The following is a 17,884-nucleotide window of genomic DNA, read 5'->3' on the forward strand; positions in this document are numbered from 1 at the left end:
CCCCTAAATTCTATTTTCAATCACTTTCAGTTAAATTCAGTCAACGACATTGTCACATTTAATTTTGCTTCTTTAACGAGAAATTAATGGTGTAATAATCTTGAGAAAAACACACCGAAAACGAAAATGTAGAAAATAATGCACCATGATCAAGGAACACTTCAAATGTCTTCTTCAGTATATGGTTGAGAGCATATTTAAAAATTCGTTAAAAAATTACGTTTGAATTTTAAAAAAAAATTGCCAACAGATCAAGAAAATCTTTACTTATATGTTAATTGTATTTTTATGAATTAGATTTACGTTGAATTGGTGGTAGTAATTCTAACTGTAAAATAAACATTACACCCTACAAAGGTACACACTACACATTTGACAAAAATCTCTTTCTCTCTGTCCATGCCCACGTTCAGTGGAACTGTGAAATTCCCTTTTTTCCCTCGTCACATCTCAACACTGTTTTCTCATTCAAAACAACACTGATCTGTGAAGTGTGAACCACAAAAAACGTTTTATTCTATCTATGCCTTCTTGGCTTTGTTCACCACCATGGACTCTTGTTCTAAGAGACTTGCATTCTCGGAACCCTTTATGTCACAGAGGAGAAAGGTGATTTCTGGGTTCAGTTTGGGCGTTGGAGTTTCTCTCCTTTTCCTCACTCTCATCTTGCTCAACAACACTTCCCTCTCCGTTCCCAAGGTTCAAGTGTTTCTCCAAGGATCCGATTCCAATTCCTCTTCTTCTTCATTCTCGTGGCGTTTTCCCTTCACAACCACTCTTTCTTCCAACGCTTCCGTGAGTCCTCTGCATAGGGTTGAAGTGAACGTGTCGTCAAGTGAGGGTTCGGAGAAAAGTTCGGAGGAAACCCTTTTGGGGAATCTCACTGGGGATCAGAAAAATGCAAGCTTGCATGATGGGCACGAGGAAGATGATGAACATTGTTGTTCTTTGAAGAATGTTACTTTGGCGGTGAAGGAAAATGCGCAAGTGGGAAATTCGTCATGCAATGGTGGTGGTAGTGGTGTGGGAAAGTGTGAAGATGGGTTGTTGATGAAGGAAAGTAATAATAATGATAGTATTAGTGTTAGTGGTTTGCTTGGGGAATGTGACATCTTTGATGGGAAATGGGTGAGGGATGAATCGAAGCCTTACTATCCATTGGGGTCTTGTCCTCATGTCGATAGGGATTTTGATTGCCATCTTAATGGAAGGCCTGATAGTGAGTATGTGAAGTGGAAATGGCAGCCGAATGGGTGTGACATTCCAAGGTATGGTGATGCTTCTTGCTGTTTTTTCATTACCAATTGAGAAATGTTGTTAATTTAGAATGGAAAAGAAAACATGTGGAAAAGGAAATTTGTATTTGTTTTTGTGTGAGTGTGAATATGGAGTGAGGGAGGTTTAGTGTGATTGTAATGATAAATTAAAAGACGAATGAAAGTTTGCTGGTGAATAATTACTATGATGCTTGGAAGTTACATTTCCTGTGTATAAATACTTGGAAGTTACATAACAGAAGCTTGGTCTTCCTTATTATAAATGCTTGGAAGTGGAAGATTTTAAGATGGCAAATGTAAAGAGGAGGGGATGGGATAACATCGAAAAGAAGGAACAGAGGGGGAAAATAGTTACGTTTCATATGTATGGATTTTATTGAGGGGAGAAGGGAGAGGTAAAAGATTATAGGTGTTGAGTTGTGAAATGGTACTTTGTTCACTGGAAATGTGCCTCATTAAAATGATGTGTGCCATTCTGTCTTTATATTACAAATTCATTTCACATTACTCCGGACAAGAGAGATATCAAAAGGAGTAAGTAAAACAAGTTTGTTAGATAAGGGACAAAATTGTGAGGTACATTGTCAAGGACCACAATGCTTGTTTACTCATGTGCAATTACGGTATAATCTTTGAATAAAAAAAATTAAGTAGTTCAATATAGGTTATAACATATATCTGACAAGATTTTAAATTGAGAGAAAAAAGCTATTCCCCTTCATTAACCACCATTTGGAGGGGAACAAAAAGTTAGCTCGAGGGAATTGTTTCTCATACTCTCCCTTCTTTGTTTTAAACTAAACAAGGGGATTTGTTTCTCACACTCTCCCTTCATCACTCTAAAACTCTCTTTTGAAATATTAATAATGTTCCGTTGGCTTAGGATTATATGATTTAACAGGTTGGATTATGGGATCTAGTGATCTACATACAGGTAATATGGAATAATCTGCAATCAGAGTCTATGAAACAAAGGCAGGGGAGGGGGGTGATTTGGGATCTTTACAACCCAGTTTATTTTTCTTACTTTTGGGGTAGTTCAGTGTTTTAACCTTAGTTTTGGTTTACAGTCACTTCAATTATCAAAACTGTGACAGCCATTTTAAACCATACAATATATCAATGCTTGTTGCTTATATTTGTTATTTACCGATGTCATCTCAGTTTGAATGCAACTGATTTTCTGGAAAAGTTGCGAGGACAGAAGCTGGTTTTTGTGGGGGATTCACTGAACAGGAACATGTGGGAGTCCATGGTGTGTATCCTACGTCAAAGTGTCAAGGACAAGAAACATGTTTTTGAAATTTCAGGAAAAACAGAATTTAAGAAGAAAGGTGTCTATGCTTTTAGATTTGAGGCAAGTTTCTGGTACATCCATGAGATTTTCCTAAGTATATATCTTGTAATGATATCTCATTGATTTTTTTTTGGCTATATTTATAGGATTATAATTGTTCAGTAGATTTTGTCAGTTCACCATTCATTGTTCAAGAGTCAAATTTCAAAGGCATAAATGGGTCCTTTGAGACATTAAGATTGGATTTAATGGACCAGACAAGTACTACCTATCGTGATGCTGATATCATAGTCTTCAATACAGGCCATTGGTGGACCCACGAGAAAACATCGAGGGGGTGAGTTCAGGCTGTTTTTTATGTATTATTGCTTTCGCATTGTCTATGCCTCTATGGTTCTATGCTTCAAAGTGGTCTTGAAATCTGTAGATTAGAATGGTGCTACTAGAAGATGAATTACAGAATTTTAGCATGATATTTGATTCAACCTTCTATATACCACATGCTTACTATTGTCATGTGAGACTTCTTTTCCAATCAAAATTTTAATCTATTGTTTTCTTCACACCTCTAATTTTTGTGGCTTATAGTGCTTACTGTTTGTAAATTATAACAGAATTTTGGCATGATATTTAATTAAAGCTCTTGCATACCATGCTTCCAACTATGTCACTTGAGATTGCTTTTTTAGCCAAGATGTTAATCTCTATTGTCATCTTAACTCTATTTTCAGCCACATAGTGCTTACCATTTGTGATCCTCATAAGCAATAAGTAAGCTTTTTTATTTTTCTGTCATCTGGTACTGTTACAGAGAAGACTATTATCAAGTAGGCAACCATGTATACCCCAGACTCAAAGTTCTGGATGCATATACTAGGGCATTGACCACTTGGGCTACATGGGTTGACAATAATATTGACGCCAATCGAACTCAGGTTTTCTTCAGAGGATATTCAGTAACCCATTTCAGGTATTGGTCTCTTACATGGCTGCCAAATGTTAAGAGTCTGGACTTGCTATTGTTTGCCTCCCTTACATAGGCTCTAAAATTAGTTGAAGTAACTTTATGGCTGGAAATTTATTTGTTATTATTTAGATCTAGGCATGCAAACTGGCTAAATTCCTATCATTTTGCTATGCGCTATCGCTTTGTTCACTCACCCTCCTGCAAGTCGTTTTTACGTATTATTGAACATGTCTTTTGTTGCAAGGATGGGACTGTGGAACCATGTGGTAGTATACATTTAAGTCCAGATTAGTATTGGTGTACATTATCAATGTACTTTCATATTAATAGAATGTTTGATACACGTGCTACTTTCTTACCATTTAAGTTAACATATCAATAAAATTAACCAACCACTTACAATTTGACCTAGCTACAAGCAATAATGCATACTTCATTGTCCTAGGTGGTGATCTCAATTTCACTATACATTATTAATTATTAATATGAATGTATGATATGCTGATTCATATTCATCGAGTATGCCTTGATCAATATATTCTAATGCTGCCTGACATGGTTTCAGGGGTGGGCAATGGAATTCAGGTGGAAAGTGCCACAAAGAAACCGAGCCAATATCTAATGGAAAGCACTTACGCAAGTATCCCTCAAAAATGAGGGCTTTTGAGCATGTGGTCATCCCAAAGATGAAAACCCCAGTGATATATATGAACATTAGTAGGCTTACAGATTACAGAAAAGATGGACATCCTTCTATATACAGAATGGAGTATAAGACAGCAGAAGAACAGACCGCTGCTGAACAACATCAAGATTGCAGTCATTGGTGTTTGCCTGGAGTACCTGATACTTGGAATGAATTACTGTATGTTTCTCTCTTGAAATATGGTAAAGGCCATTGGAAAAGCTGAGCAAAACTCCACAGCCGATTTCTGATTCTTTATACATATTCAACAAATGTATATTCATTGATTTCCTACATATAGATGTCCATCACAAAGGGTCTCTTGAGTTATAGTTTGTGCTGAAGATGATTGACTAGAGTGACAAGTTTATGTGTATTTTCTGTATACAACATCTTACTGGTAGTACAATTGTTATAGTGAATGAATACCACGAAAGCTGTAAAATTTATAGATTGAAAGCTTGATTTTATTCTTTGCCTTGATTAGTCAAAGAAAATGAAGGATCAAACTTGTGAAGGTGATTCCTTATGATATTTTGGGGCGAGGAGAAGTAGTAAACAACAAAATAAAACAAATGTTTTTAAAATGAAAAGATTAAGGGGGTTAGTTCAGTTGTGAGTATTATAAATCCTTTGGTATCGTGTTCAACTCCTACAGATAAAAAAAAAATGAAAGGGCTATCCATTTATCTGTTTTAAACCTTCAATCTTTCTGCCTGCTGCAATGGCATTGCGAACGTGCTTCCATTGTGGTGTTAGTGTTAGCACCGGATGGAATGGTTGACACCTTTTTAACTTAGCCATTGCTTTAACCAATACTTTACATTTCTCGTTAAGCCAATAAACGAGTAGAATTAAAGCTGAATAGACATCTGCTACTGCTACTGCTACCATCAGTAACTTCTAAATGTGTGTTTGGGTTCTCATTTAAAAGCTTGTTAAACGGATATTTGCACTTTCCAATGTAAAAAATGTAGAAGAAACTCTTTTGTTTAACTAAGATGAATGGAAGTTAAACCTTCAACATGTTTCTTATGATGATAACCAGAAACGTGGCCTTGGATGAAATGGTTTTGACTATAGACTTGAATAAACTTTAAGCTAGCATGTTTTATCATATGTACTAAAAATCAATAATGGATACTACCTCGAGTACTATTTATAAGAAACAAGTTAGTATATGTAAGGAGTATTCTTTTAGAAATAAATGTACTTTTAATAAGACTCACTTGTATATATCAGGTGTCTTAGTCTATGTATACCGTTCCTACTTAAGAAGTTCATTTCTCTTTTCTATCACTTTTGGGACATGAAATATTTGTTTGTTAGGAAGCCATAAGAAGAGGATAAAGAAACTAGTTTACCATTTAGTCCCCTGAACAATTTCAAGTGTTAGCAAAATCAGAAATGCAGCAGTATAAAGGGAAAGGGTGAGGGATCATGAACATTATTCACTCCAACCTTAGAAAGGACTCTGGAAACTTTTCTAATAAAGTTCAATAGAATACAATCCTAAACTGAGGGACTAGAATTGTACTATTCTTTTATTTCCTCATAAGGTCATAACTAACAACACAAACAAGCATGGAAAAGGGAACACAGAAGACATGAAAAGGGAAGGGAGTGATCACAAATTGCCTACCTACTCATCTGCAGAAACTGAAGAGAGAAAGGAATTCTAGTCAGCTGCAAATTGAGTAATTTTGGACAGCAAAAGCTGGTAACTTCTCAAAAGGAAGACCAACTTTGTTTATTATTACATTCTACAGCAAGAAGAACTACATGAGCACTACATAGCCATAGAGACCCCAATGGAGTCCATTGCCTTTTTTGTGACTTGCCGGTTTGCCAGGCTGTAGCCAAGCCTCTCCTCCGTCGGAGAATGTGTATCTGCTTCCGCCACTCAAGAAAGAATGTTAGAACACATCCCTTGTTGATCAGAGAAGCCAAAGCTAAGCCAAAACAAACTGTTTTAAGTGAGGGAGTGTGAGGAGTGAGCACCCTCTCCTCTCACACCCCTTTCTCTCCAAGCTTCTTCAAGAACCATGGATGGTTGTGAGCCAACAAAGCTCCATGCTCACCAGATTAATCAGGACTTGATAGATTGGTTTAGAGGGTGTTGTCCAAAGAGCTCTCTACACAGAAAACTAGTGGAGAAGTTAGCCTCTGACCATTGTTTTAAATAGTTGATGATTGAGAACTAAGAAGTGCTATCATCATCTTTTCATTATCCATTTGCTTATTACTTTTTTCCATTTAAAAAACTATCATCAAAAGTTGCAATATAGAAAACTCAAGAAAGAAAATTGTACTGCGCTCATTAAAATAATTAAATGGATTAAAATAAACATTTCTTTGGTTTATTGAATCTAAACCTTAACCTAATTACCGGCCTAACTTTTTTCTTGAATCTTCATCTTAACTCTAACCAGCATATAGACCTGACCTAATTGTATCTTTTACACATTTTTTCTTCTACTGGTTTACATGGGAATGAAGTTTTGAGATCCCTAACCTAATTTGATTATCTCATTCTGTTTTTCTACTATTTAAGCAGTACTTAGTTTATAATATGTTCATATTGAATTTGTGACCTCTATCTTGTCCTCGCCAAATTTCAGCTTAGTTTTTTTTTTTACCAAAGACATACACTACACTACATATTATATTAGCTCACAAAGGCATTTTAGGGAATTTAAAATTAAATACTAAATAGTGTCCATAGAAGATATCTAATCTAATTGAAATACAAAGGATATGAATGTCAAAGTGTAATATGTATAAACTTTAAAACATGGGCACCCACTCTTTACTTTTTCATTCGTGCTTGACTTTTGATAGAAGGAGGCTTTTATTGCAGCAGTGAATCCACTTACTGAGACTCAAACCCCACTTTGCTTTCAAAAATAATTTTATATATTCTTAATGAACCAATTAAATAATCCTCTTAAGTATTGAATAAAAAAAACATTAAACACATATGTTTTAGCCTCCAAGATATTAAACATGCTTACATTTTCTGTTTGAAATAATTAGAAATATGTTACGAGGATTTGTTAAAAGAAATTTAACATCAATGATATATTATTTTAAATTCCTTACTATCCACTAATTTCGTTCTCTCCCACCTGCCATGCCAGCAAACCACTTTGTTTTCTTCTTTTTAATTATAATGTTTCAAAATACCATGATTTTGATTTCAGAGCTAAAAATAATCTTGGCCGTGTATGTAGCCATACTGTACTGTTTAGCTTAGTTGTTAATTGATCCCTATCATGTGTCTTCTTTTCATAATTTCTAGGGGGCAATTCAACTTTCCTTTTGAAATTAAAGAGTGATTAGTCATCACATCACCAAGAAGTGAAGTTTTCTATTTTATATATTAAAAAAAAAAAAGAAGAGAAGCAGTCAATACAATAGCTTGAACTTATATCCAAGAGTCATTTTTCTTTCCCTAGCCGGCTTTATAGATTAACCAAAATTCCTGTAACACTCTTTGGTGAATTTTACGAAACATTGCAGTGATCTCCTTCTCAGATATGCGCACAATCATAGCAGCTAGACAATCCATTCAAGCTTTTGGTTTGCCTCTTCTTCAAGCAAGAAACCAATATATTTTTATGGCTTTTAAGTCCCCTTTTGGAATCTCTCTATGCTGTTTATTTATTACTGTTGGTAGCCACTTATTATTTGTACATGTCATCAGCATTGCCTATTATATTACACTGGATATGAGATCACAATTCATAGCTTGTTTTATGAACTTTTCTTTGTGGCCATTGGTATGAAACAACAAACCCATTTAACTAACCTAGTCAAAGAAGGGTGAAAAATCAAATTAGTCCCTAAGATAAATGGAAGAACTAAATTATGAAAAATGAATTCTATTTTTGCTGAAAAGTAAGTTGACCCTTGTTGTTTTCTTCACAAATCATAATAGAATAGAAATTGTAACTAGGTGAAATTGTTTGTAGTTTCGGTCTGGACAGACTGTGATCTTTTAAGTGATCTTTGCTGATAGTTTCGGTATATCTATCACTAACGTCCCGTCTAGTAGTATTAGAGGTGTCTCCCGGTTCTATCACTTTCTAATAGAAAAAATCATAATAGAAACTATCATTATTGTCCACCACTTTCAATTGGACAAACCACGACCAACGAAAATGTAAGTATCTCTAAGTTGGCTCCAATTTGTAATCAAGTTTTTTGGGTTCCTTATAATCCAAAATTTCCAAATTTTACTGTGAGTTCAGTTCAATTTACGTTCAAACTTGGATGACTCACCAAGCAGTCATCATCGTAGTAATAATAAATGTTGCCATCCACTTTCCACATGGCATGGGAAGTTGTAGGACAAGTGACTTTTCCATGATGTGGTTTCAATTTAGAATCAAACTTATGGGGCCCTTGTTCTCATTATTTTCGGTCCAAGATCAAGACTTACTTTACCGTGTACTTGTATATTCCTGGTGTGATATTCTTCTACAAATTTTATATGTCGCCACCCCCACTACATCTTTGGTCAAAGATAAACCATTGCAGGTACTAGGTAGCCTTCAACATTCTTCACTCCAGTTTATTTGGGAGGTGATGCTATTCCAATTTCCAACAGTGCAAAATCTATATTGCCATAATCTTGGTTGCCCCTATCTTTTAATATAACATTTATACTTTTCTTAAGTGGCTCTTCATATATTACATGTGGTAAAGAGAAGATTCCCAAATTTCTGAAAGTCAGTTGCAGTTATTTGTAACCCCTAAGATCTCAAAAAGAGCAAAATAGAGATTTTAAAAAGAGTCATTGATAAACCTGAATTAGGTATTTTTTTTAACAAGACTATTCTAAGCTAACTGGAGTAGAAGTAGATCGGGCTATCCATCGAAAAGTCTCTATCTCAATTTATTTGAAGTTTGGTCTGATTCAACTCATTTAACAAAAAAAATCAAGTCAAACCTTAAAAAGCATATTTAATTAAATATGTCTCATCATAAGTTTTAACAAAATATATTAAACCTAATATGTCAACTTGTTTAACAATAATATTTTAGATATTTTATTTAAATTACAACATTGAAATAAGAATAGAATCATATTCAAGAAGCATTCAGTAGTAATACTGGTGACCTAAAAAATAAACTGATCATAATTAACATATCTAGATTTGAGTTATTAAATTATAAAATAAGTCAATTACAAAGTGGATCAAGTTAGACTTAAATAAGGTCCGATCGAATTCATTTTCATTCCTATTAATTAAGAATAAAAAATTAATCTCTCAATAAAGATTTATTTATGAAACTAACTTTTTTCAATAAATATTTTTATATATATAAACATGGAGATAGAATCTCTAATATTTAAGGAACATATTTATCATAAAAAAATATATCAGTTTATGTTAATTAGTAAAAAAGACACTTGAGTTTTCAATTATCAACCTTCATCAATAACAATCTTATTTGCTAAAAGAAAAAAAAGACAGATGTTAACAAAAGTAAAAGATAATTACTAAAGAAAGAAACATTGTATCAAAAATGTAAATGTCATTTACTATTTATTATAAAAGGCAGATGTTAACAAAAGTAAAAGATAATTACTAAAGAAAGACACATTGTATTAAAAATATAAATGTCATTTACTATTTATTATTTTCAGTTGTTAAAATGATGTATTTCGTATGTTTTAATCTATATCTTTAAGATAATGATTAAAGAAAAGCATATGGGGTTTAGCACCTCTCCAAAACCAGCCTTTCATCTTTAGTTTTGCACACCAGAAATTTTGACAAAGTCTTTTACTTTTGAGTTGGAAACTTGTTATATAAGTTAAATAAAAGTTAAAAAAAAAGTAGTTCCCTACCAGTCAATTTTTGGAAGGCATGTCAATTATTACACAATTAGAACGTGCATTTAAGGTAAGGTAACAATCCCAAAGTATGCAGGGAGGGTACCACACCTTGGTTGCTTCTGATAGAGTTTCAGTTTTCAACTCTTTTCCTTAAAGAATGTGGATACCATTACGGTAGAAATCCAATGAATCTCAGGAGAAAAAGATATATTTTTCTCAACAAGTATGTTTTCTTTACATTGGAAATCTGACAACTAAAGAAAAAAAAAAGTAGTGCCTTAGTGACGATTTTTATAATATATTTTAAGGTGTTTATGGATTGAATTCACTCAATGGTGATAATAATTTAAATCAACTTGAAATGATTTAACTATTTAGTTTATTTAACTTGAAACTCAAACTAACTGTTCTTATATTTTTCCTTTTATAACCCAAATCAACTTATCTTTTTTTTAACCTTTGAAATCCATATAGTTTAACCTTTAGTATTTAGATCCTTCTTATATTTTTTTCCATTTATTTTAAAATTCTTATATAATATTATTAAGTATTTTTTGTTATATTAAATATTAAACCTCTTTATGATATTATGGATAAAGGTATTAATGAACTGTATAGATTTATAGTTATACCAAAAAGTTATATATTAATTAAAAATAATATTAATGCTTGAAATTAATTGTTGTCTAAAGTTATTAGAGAAAAAACCTATTTATAATCTATAGTTTTATTAAATTTAAAATTTTGTATAATATTTTTTTTTGCTTCATATGCAATAAATGATGTTACCTCTAATCCTTTAGGTAAGAAACAAATTATAGTATTTTTATTTTTTGTCCTAATTATAAGAAATATATGATTATTTCAAATATATTGATGGCTAGTTTTTTTTATTATTGTAAAGTCTATGACATAATGTGAATGTATTTATTAAGTTATTAAAATTATAATTCATTTTTATTGGTTGAAATATTTTTGCCTTAGATTAAGAGTAATCATTATATCTAGAGCAAATTACACCAATATCTAAAGCAAATTATATTGACCTCTCCTTTATTTAGTACTTATTATATGCACATCCCTTCCCTTCAAATTGGGGTGGGAATAGGCTAGGTAGGCCTGACCTACATAAAATATGGTCTAAACTGACCTATTTAATTAAAAGGTTAAACTCAGGTTTTTTTAAAAGCCTATTAAATTAAATAGACCAAACTTAGATTTATTAAAAAGTCTTATAAGCCTGATAGGCCAGCCTATGTATATATATATATATATATATATATATATATATATATATATATATATATATATATATATATATATATATATATATATATATATATATATATATATATATATATATATATATATATATATATATAATATTATTTTTTAGATACAATTATTTTTTTAAAAATTATCAGACTTTGATTACCTTCATAACTTTTATTCCTATAATTAAGTAAAAATGCAATTACAATTTAGGTATGAGTTATGTGTCCTTTTATATTCCTTATTATTTTTATTGGTTTTCCTTTTCTTTAACTTTTCTATTACGTTCATATTCCATCTATAAAAATATTAAATATTTATTTATTGTGAAAAAGACTTTTAAAAAGGCTATCAGGCCAGGCCAGACTTTTAAAAAGGCCAGGCCGAGCCAAAATAAAAAGCATTTGATAGGCTATAGGTCAGGCTCAGACCTCAAATATTTATCGCAGGCCTTTCAAAACCTGGTCTGGCCTGACCTATTATCACCCCTACTTCAAATATATTTCTTTAGCCTCTCCACGTCCCAATGTTACATGACCAAAGTCTGCTGTACTCTATTGTCAAATAAGACACCTCTACCATCACATCTCACTACAAAATAATTATTATATCTAATCACTGCTTAAATCAAATCAATTAGTTTTATGAGTATTTTTTTAAAATAAAATTTAAATTAATGATAATATTGTTTAAATTAACTAATTTAACTATTTTTTATTTATTTTGATAATTTCAGTATTTTTTTATATATAGAACTGAAAATAATATAAAAACCTAAAAATATAATAATTATTATTTAGTCTAATGAATTTTAATTAACAAAAAAATAAACTCAATTAAATTTATTGTTTTTGGATTTATATCAAAATCTAACTAATTTGCGAACACTCGTAGTACAACTCATTCATCAATAGAAGAAAATAATTAGAACATACTAGGATTGAGAGATTTGAGTACTTTGCATAAAGTTTATGCTATAACTAAAATATCACCATTATACACAAGAAAAAAAAAGTTAAATTTCTACAACTTATTATGACCCACTTGTTTGTTAGAGTTTTGTTAAGATAATTCTTAATTAAAACACTTGTTTGAATTTGTTATCATAAATAAAGTAATTCAAAAAACCTTAAAATAATTATTTATTGTTTTTAATAAGCAAAAGCAATACATTAAATGAAAAAGAGAGAGTACAACCTTTTGTTTTATTAATCATGTTAACACCTAATACAAATAAAATATGCAATATACATTTATTACTGAAAATGTAGATGAATTTTTAGTTTATACCATATATATAGCTTTTGGACTTTGTCGTGGCTATGGATTAGAAGTTGCAAATGATACACTTAACTGGCCCGTGATAGCATGAGGGCCCAAAGATTTAGGTACCTCATTGCTAAAGTAGGAAGCTTTCAAATTTTTCGTTCGCACGGTGACATAGACATACACAGAATTGAAGCAATCCAACATTCAATAGTTGAGGGCTGAGACCAAACGAGGCCTTAACAGGCTAACACTTTCCAACGTGATTCTGCAATTTGATGATCAATGATGGTTATTACATATCATATCAGGGGTTGACAAACAAGGTCCAGCCAAGGATTATTGAATTGAGCTTTTCCTAAGCTTCCACCATGAGTGGTTACCATAGAAACGGTGATAATCCTTAATGATATGCTTTATACTTCTAGATCATTATAGGATTGAAAACTCTAAAATCACAATTTGTATTAGATGATACACATTAAAATGTTTCTAACTGTCGAATTTCTATGTTGTATGTTCAAAAGAAATTATGGAATTTTAATGATTTTAGTAATATGACTTTACATTTTTAATTTCTATATATAGATCCAAATCCTCCTCAACAGTTATTTTCTCCGACTCTCAATATTTTCCGTATCTCTCTTCTATTTCTTTTTAACTTTAATCACACGCTTTTTATTCTATCTCTTCTTTCTTCATTTTTGTCTGCTACATATGTTGTGGCAGAAGAGAGTCCACATTTTTTTAAGAAACTTATTATCGTTTATAATTTGTATTAATTGGATTTCATACTATTTTTCTAAACAATAAATATGTTTAAAAATCAATCTATGTAAAATAAATAAATTTCACAAATATGAGCAAAATATTATATCAATTTATGTATACTAACTAACGAAGTAACAAATAAAATAGTTCACACGTAAAATATGTATATATATCAAATGGAAAATAAAGGCAAAGTAGAGACAACCATCATTATTGTGAGAGAAATCTGCTTCAACAACAACGAGGCTAGAGAAAAGTAGTAGCCAGCTAACCAACAAATAAAAGCAGGGTCATAATGAATCTAATTCAACTTATAAGTGTGTGTTTGGATACATCAGGGAAAAATCATTTTTTTCTTAATAATATCTTTGTCATTTGATCCAATAGCTTTTTATAAACAGGAATAAATTTGATAAATATTGATAACTCTCGAATAGAGTATTAGAACGAAAAAATTCGTTAGATAATGAACTATTGATTCTAAGTCATTTCTTGCAATGAATCAACAATTCAAAATATTTTTCTTTAGTATTCTTGATAAATCGGTATTTATATATAGATGTAGGAAGATTTGTTTGGGAAGTAAGAGTTTTTCTTGACATCTCTTTATCGATAAAGAATTTTTGATGTGAAAACATAAAGACAAAAGACTGATCTTTGAATAGGAAAAAAAATGATCTCGTGAGATCCTAAGTGAATTGGCTTATTTGAAAAAAAAATCATATTCCTTGAAAAATCTATCTCATGTTTGGTACTACATGGTTCCATCCTGCAAGAATTATGAATCATTCTCTTAAAACTTATTTTTTTTGTCATAAATGATTCATTTGTCTCGAAATGATCGAGTTCAATAGGAAAATTTCAATTCATTAGGACTTTCAATACAATCAAATAGAAAGTTTCACGGACGTCATATTGATTTTGATTTTGTAACATTGATTTTAAAGTAATATCATTTATGTTTAAATATTTTATTATAAAATTAAGTTGAGTAAAATTCAGTACAAAAATTTGAATCTAATTAATGTAAAATTAGTTAAAATTGCTTCAACTCATAATGAATTTTGAATTTTTCTCAAACACAAAATCAAACATATAAAAATATATTCAAAATCAATTATGAATTCAGAATTAATTCTCATACATAAAACAAAACACACACTAAGGTTGATTAATTTAACTTTTAAGTTAATTTAAATAAGAGTTTAGTTTTTAAGTTAAAATAAAGAGAGTAACTCAAATTTTATTTAACTTGTATTTTAGTATATTGGATAAGTATTTATTTTTATTATTAAAAAAATTGTAATAGGTATAAATTTTTAATATATAAATTATTTTATAATTTCAATTCATAACAAATAATGTTTAAATATAATAGAATTATGTTTTAGATAACATAATTTAAATTGTAACGCAAAATTATTTTTGATTATCGAATGTTTCTTTAGATCAAATTAATTTAATTCAAACCAATTAAATTTCCTTTATAAAGTTAGATATAAATCAACATTTTAGAAATTTATTTTCTACAACAAGCTCAATTAGCTGAGATAGTCTTTCCAATCATAAAACAAAGATATAGGGGAGGGGATGCAACTTTGAGAGAGTGAACTATTGAATTGAAGAGCCTCCCAATTAGCACTCAGCAGTTAAAAACTGAAAATACACGTCCCAAATCCCAATCAAGTCCATTATGTTCTTTGGAAAACCAATAACATGCAAGGTGTCACAAACAAACTCTCAACTTAGCTTGTCATCATAATTTTTTTTGAAAATCAAGTCCATTATTCCTGCCTTGTTTGTTTGCAACAAGGTTGAATTGGATAGGATTAACAAGATAATCCATAACACCCTTAAATTTGGTCAAAATAGGTATTGAAATGTCCTTACAAGTATACCTCCCATCTTCGCTATTGTCATGAAGTGAGACTATTAAGATTTATAGATCTTGACCACGTATAACCACTTAGTACTATTCGAGTGCTATTGGTACTTTTTAATAACATTGTCATTTTGCTTTCACAAGAAAAAAAAATAGGTATAATTGATTTATGATAAACAATTGACCATTCCCTCGATTGCTTACGATTCTCGTTAAGTTGTATCCAGGTTGTACCATTCATATGATTAAAAAAAAATTGTACTCATTCATCTGGCTTGTATTCTAAAAACGTAAAATCTTTTTTTTTAAAAAGGGAATTTGAGCATCATTTTAACAGTCACTCTCAAACTACATAACAAATTCATTATGTAAAAGCACTTCAACCAGTATTAGCTAGTTCCTTGAGCTTCTCATCATTTTTCTTGTAATTCCTTTTTGACGACCCTCCAAATCCAAACCCCAAGAGGACAATGACAATAATTTACAAAACCATAATAATGCACATCTTCTTGTTGTTGTGCTTTAGTTGGACAAAATTCTAAACGTATCAATTAAATTAACAGAAAGTTCAAAAGTTCAGAGCCTACAACCCCAAACAATCGTTTTCCTAAAGTCAAGCACATAGTTTGGAATTTTCATAACGTGCAATTGGGATAGTTACTCAACACAATTGTTGAACTAAGTAGCTACGGCATAGAGTTCCCATTCAATTAGTGGGCTAATGTGCCAACCATAGCTTATCATGTCAAATTGTTTAACCAATTAATGCTATGCACCACAAGCACCCTTGTCGGCTACATAATCTTGATAAGGTACATTGAAAATTTAAACTTTACACGAACGATCTTTTTTGGCTCTTTTTGAATGTACGTAGCATAATATTGTGCTATGAGCATCCTAGTGAAAAGGCATCTTATTAATTATAGAACAAAGTTTTCTAAAGCAACTAATAAGAGAGATTTATACCTCATTTTCATTGCTAGCTGGTATTTTTTTGGAAGCGACCAGGTTTTTTTTTTTTTTTTTTTGCTTTTGAGTTTGACTTTTAATGAGTTTCTTTACTCACTCACACTGAACTGTTTCAGGTTGTGGTTTATGAATCTTTTTTTTTTTTTTCTGACGAGTGTAAACTCTTGCTATACCTTTTTAATATCTATTAATTAGAAAGATCATGATAATGAATGATCTTTGACCACTAATCGGGGTACTGTTATAAACACGTGTGGCTAAATCATTCTTTAAGTCATATAATGCATCTATTTTTAAAAGAATTTGTGAATTATATATAGGTATGCATGAAGAAAATGAAAACTGGGAGTATATATCCTCATCATTTAATTATAAATTAAGTTTCTTTGGCAATTATATACGTATGCGAATATAGCTAAAAAATAATAGAACTATAAAAGATAAGTATTTTGAACACTACTTAATTATAAAATGTCTCCATAAAAAAAATGAAATGTCATGATAAGTATTGATTAGTAGAAGAAAAAGAGTGAGAAAATATTGTTATTTTAAAAAACTATTTGTGTTCTTCAAATTATTTCATTAGAAATATAAAGAGATCAAGTATTAAATTAAAATAAAAATTCCCTAAAAAAGTATTAAAAATAAGAAGATTGTATGTAGAATTATAGATATTAAATATAGTTTTCAAAAATTAAAAATATAAATAATAAATAGTTATAACTACTAGAAGTTTTATTGATGATTCTTTTGTTCTCAGTTACATCACGAAAGGATATCATTAAATTGACTTGCAAATTATCTATCATTATTTAATCCGTCTTAAAAGGGAAAACAACAAAGTTGAATAAATTAGAAAGTGAAAGTAAGAGCAAATCATATGTAAGATAGGTTATCCAAAAGGGACCAAATTAATACTTAAAAAGGTCAAAAGATTTCTCTTTTGTGGAAATAAAAGACAAAAATCAGCAACTGAAAACATCGTTGAGCCTTTAAATAATCGGGATTGCCGAATTTGGACCACCTTATTTGAATATATATACACTTATATTAACAAAGAGCGTTAATATTTTTAACACCATCTTTTCTAAAATGCTACTCTCATGCCTCTTTTTTTTAATAGAAAAATAGAGAAGACAGAAATTAACTTAAATATCTCTTAAAAAGCAAGATTTAGAGAGAAAAAATCCATATAAGAAAAAAATAGCAACAATCCATATAATAATATCTCTTAAAAATGCTAATTATTTAAGCCGTTATCTATTTATCCATAAAGAAAATAAAGAAGGTTGGAAAATTGATGGCTGATGAAAGGGAAACAATGTGTACGTGCACTAAGACGCTGCAGAAATAAAAGCTGCTTATCCTTTTTCTCTTTCGTATGTATTGGACGCCTGAGAGTCAGAAAAATAGAGTTTAACGAAGAAAAGTTATATTATTTTTACTCAATTATTTTGTTCATTTTCATCAATTTACTCATTTTGTTTTTTATTCTTATCTTTTTTCTATTTTCTTCTAATTACAAAAAAAAATGTTTCAAAATTTATATAAATTAAATAAATTTCTTCAACGAAAATGTTGCTTTCGTGTTAAATTAAAACGATATGTATAGGATTTACCAACAATATTAGGTTTTTGTGATAGTAATAT

The 17,884-nt window shown here is 30.5% G+C and overlaps 3 protein-coding genes across 3 annotated transcripts; 1 reads left to right on the forward strand and 2 right to left on the reverse strand.

Moving 5' to 3' along the window:
- The first annotated feature begins 379 nt into the window (after positions 1–379).
- On the forward strand, positions 380–4,712 carry LOC100801114 (protein trichome birefringence-like 2). Its single transcript, XM_003519777.5, has 5 exons — positions 380–1,268; positions 2,442–2,634; positions 2,721–2,911; positions 3,386–3,544; positions 4,107–4,712. Exons 1-5 carry the CDS (start codon positions 550–552, stop codon positions 4,450–4,452), a joined length of 1,608 nt encoding a protein of 535 aa, XP_003519825.1. The 5' UTR covers positions 380–549; the 3' UTR covers positions 4,453–4,712.
- Positions 4,713–5,644: 932 nt separating this feature from the next.
- Positions 5,645–6,409, reverse strand: ENOD40A (early nodulin protein). The gene has a single exon (NM_001353836.1). The coding sequence runs from the start codon at positions 6,299–6,301 to the stop codon at positions 6,263–6,265; it is 39 nt and encodes a 12-aa protein (NP_001340765.1). The 5' UTR covers positions 6,302–6,409; the 3' UTR covers positions 5,645–6,262.
- Positions 5,645–6,409, reverse strand: ENOD40B (early nodulin protein). Its single transcript, NM_001353834.1, has one exon. It carries the CDS (start codon positions 6,271–6,273, stop codon positions 6,199–6,201), a length of 75 nt encoding a protein of 24 aa, NP_001340763.1. The 5' UTR covers positions 6,274–6,409; the 3' UTR covers positions 5,645–6,198.
- Positions 6,410–17,884: the final 11,475 nt, after the last annotated feature.

The sequence above is a fragment of the Glycine max genome, chromosome 2 (genome assembly GCF_000004515.6).
Source record: "Glycine max cultivar Williams 82 chromosome 2, Glycine_max_v4.0, whole genome shotgun sequence".
Classification (NCBI taxonomy): domain Eukaryota; kingdom Viridiplantae; phylum Streptophyta; class Magnoliopsida; order Fabales; family Fabaceae; genus Glycine; species Glycine max.

Coding starts and splice junctions, on each gene's coding strand:
- LOC100801114 (XM_003519777.5), top strand. CDS start 550: ATGGACTCTTGTTCTAAGAGACTTGCATTCTCGGAACCCTTTATGTCA. Junction 2,635..2,720: donor TCTATGCTTTTAGATTTGAG/GCAAGTTTCTGG, acceptor CTATATTTATAG/GATTATAATTGTTCAGTAGA. Junction 3,545..4,106: donor TATTCAGTAACCCATTTCAG/GTATTGGTCTCT, acceptor ACATGGTTTCAG/GGGTGGGCAATGGAATTCAG.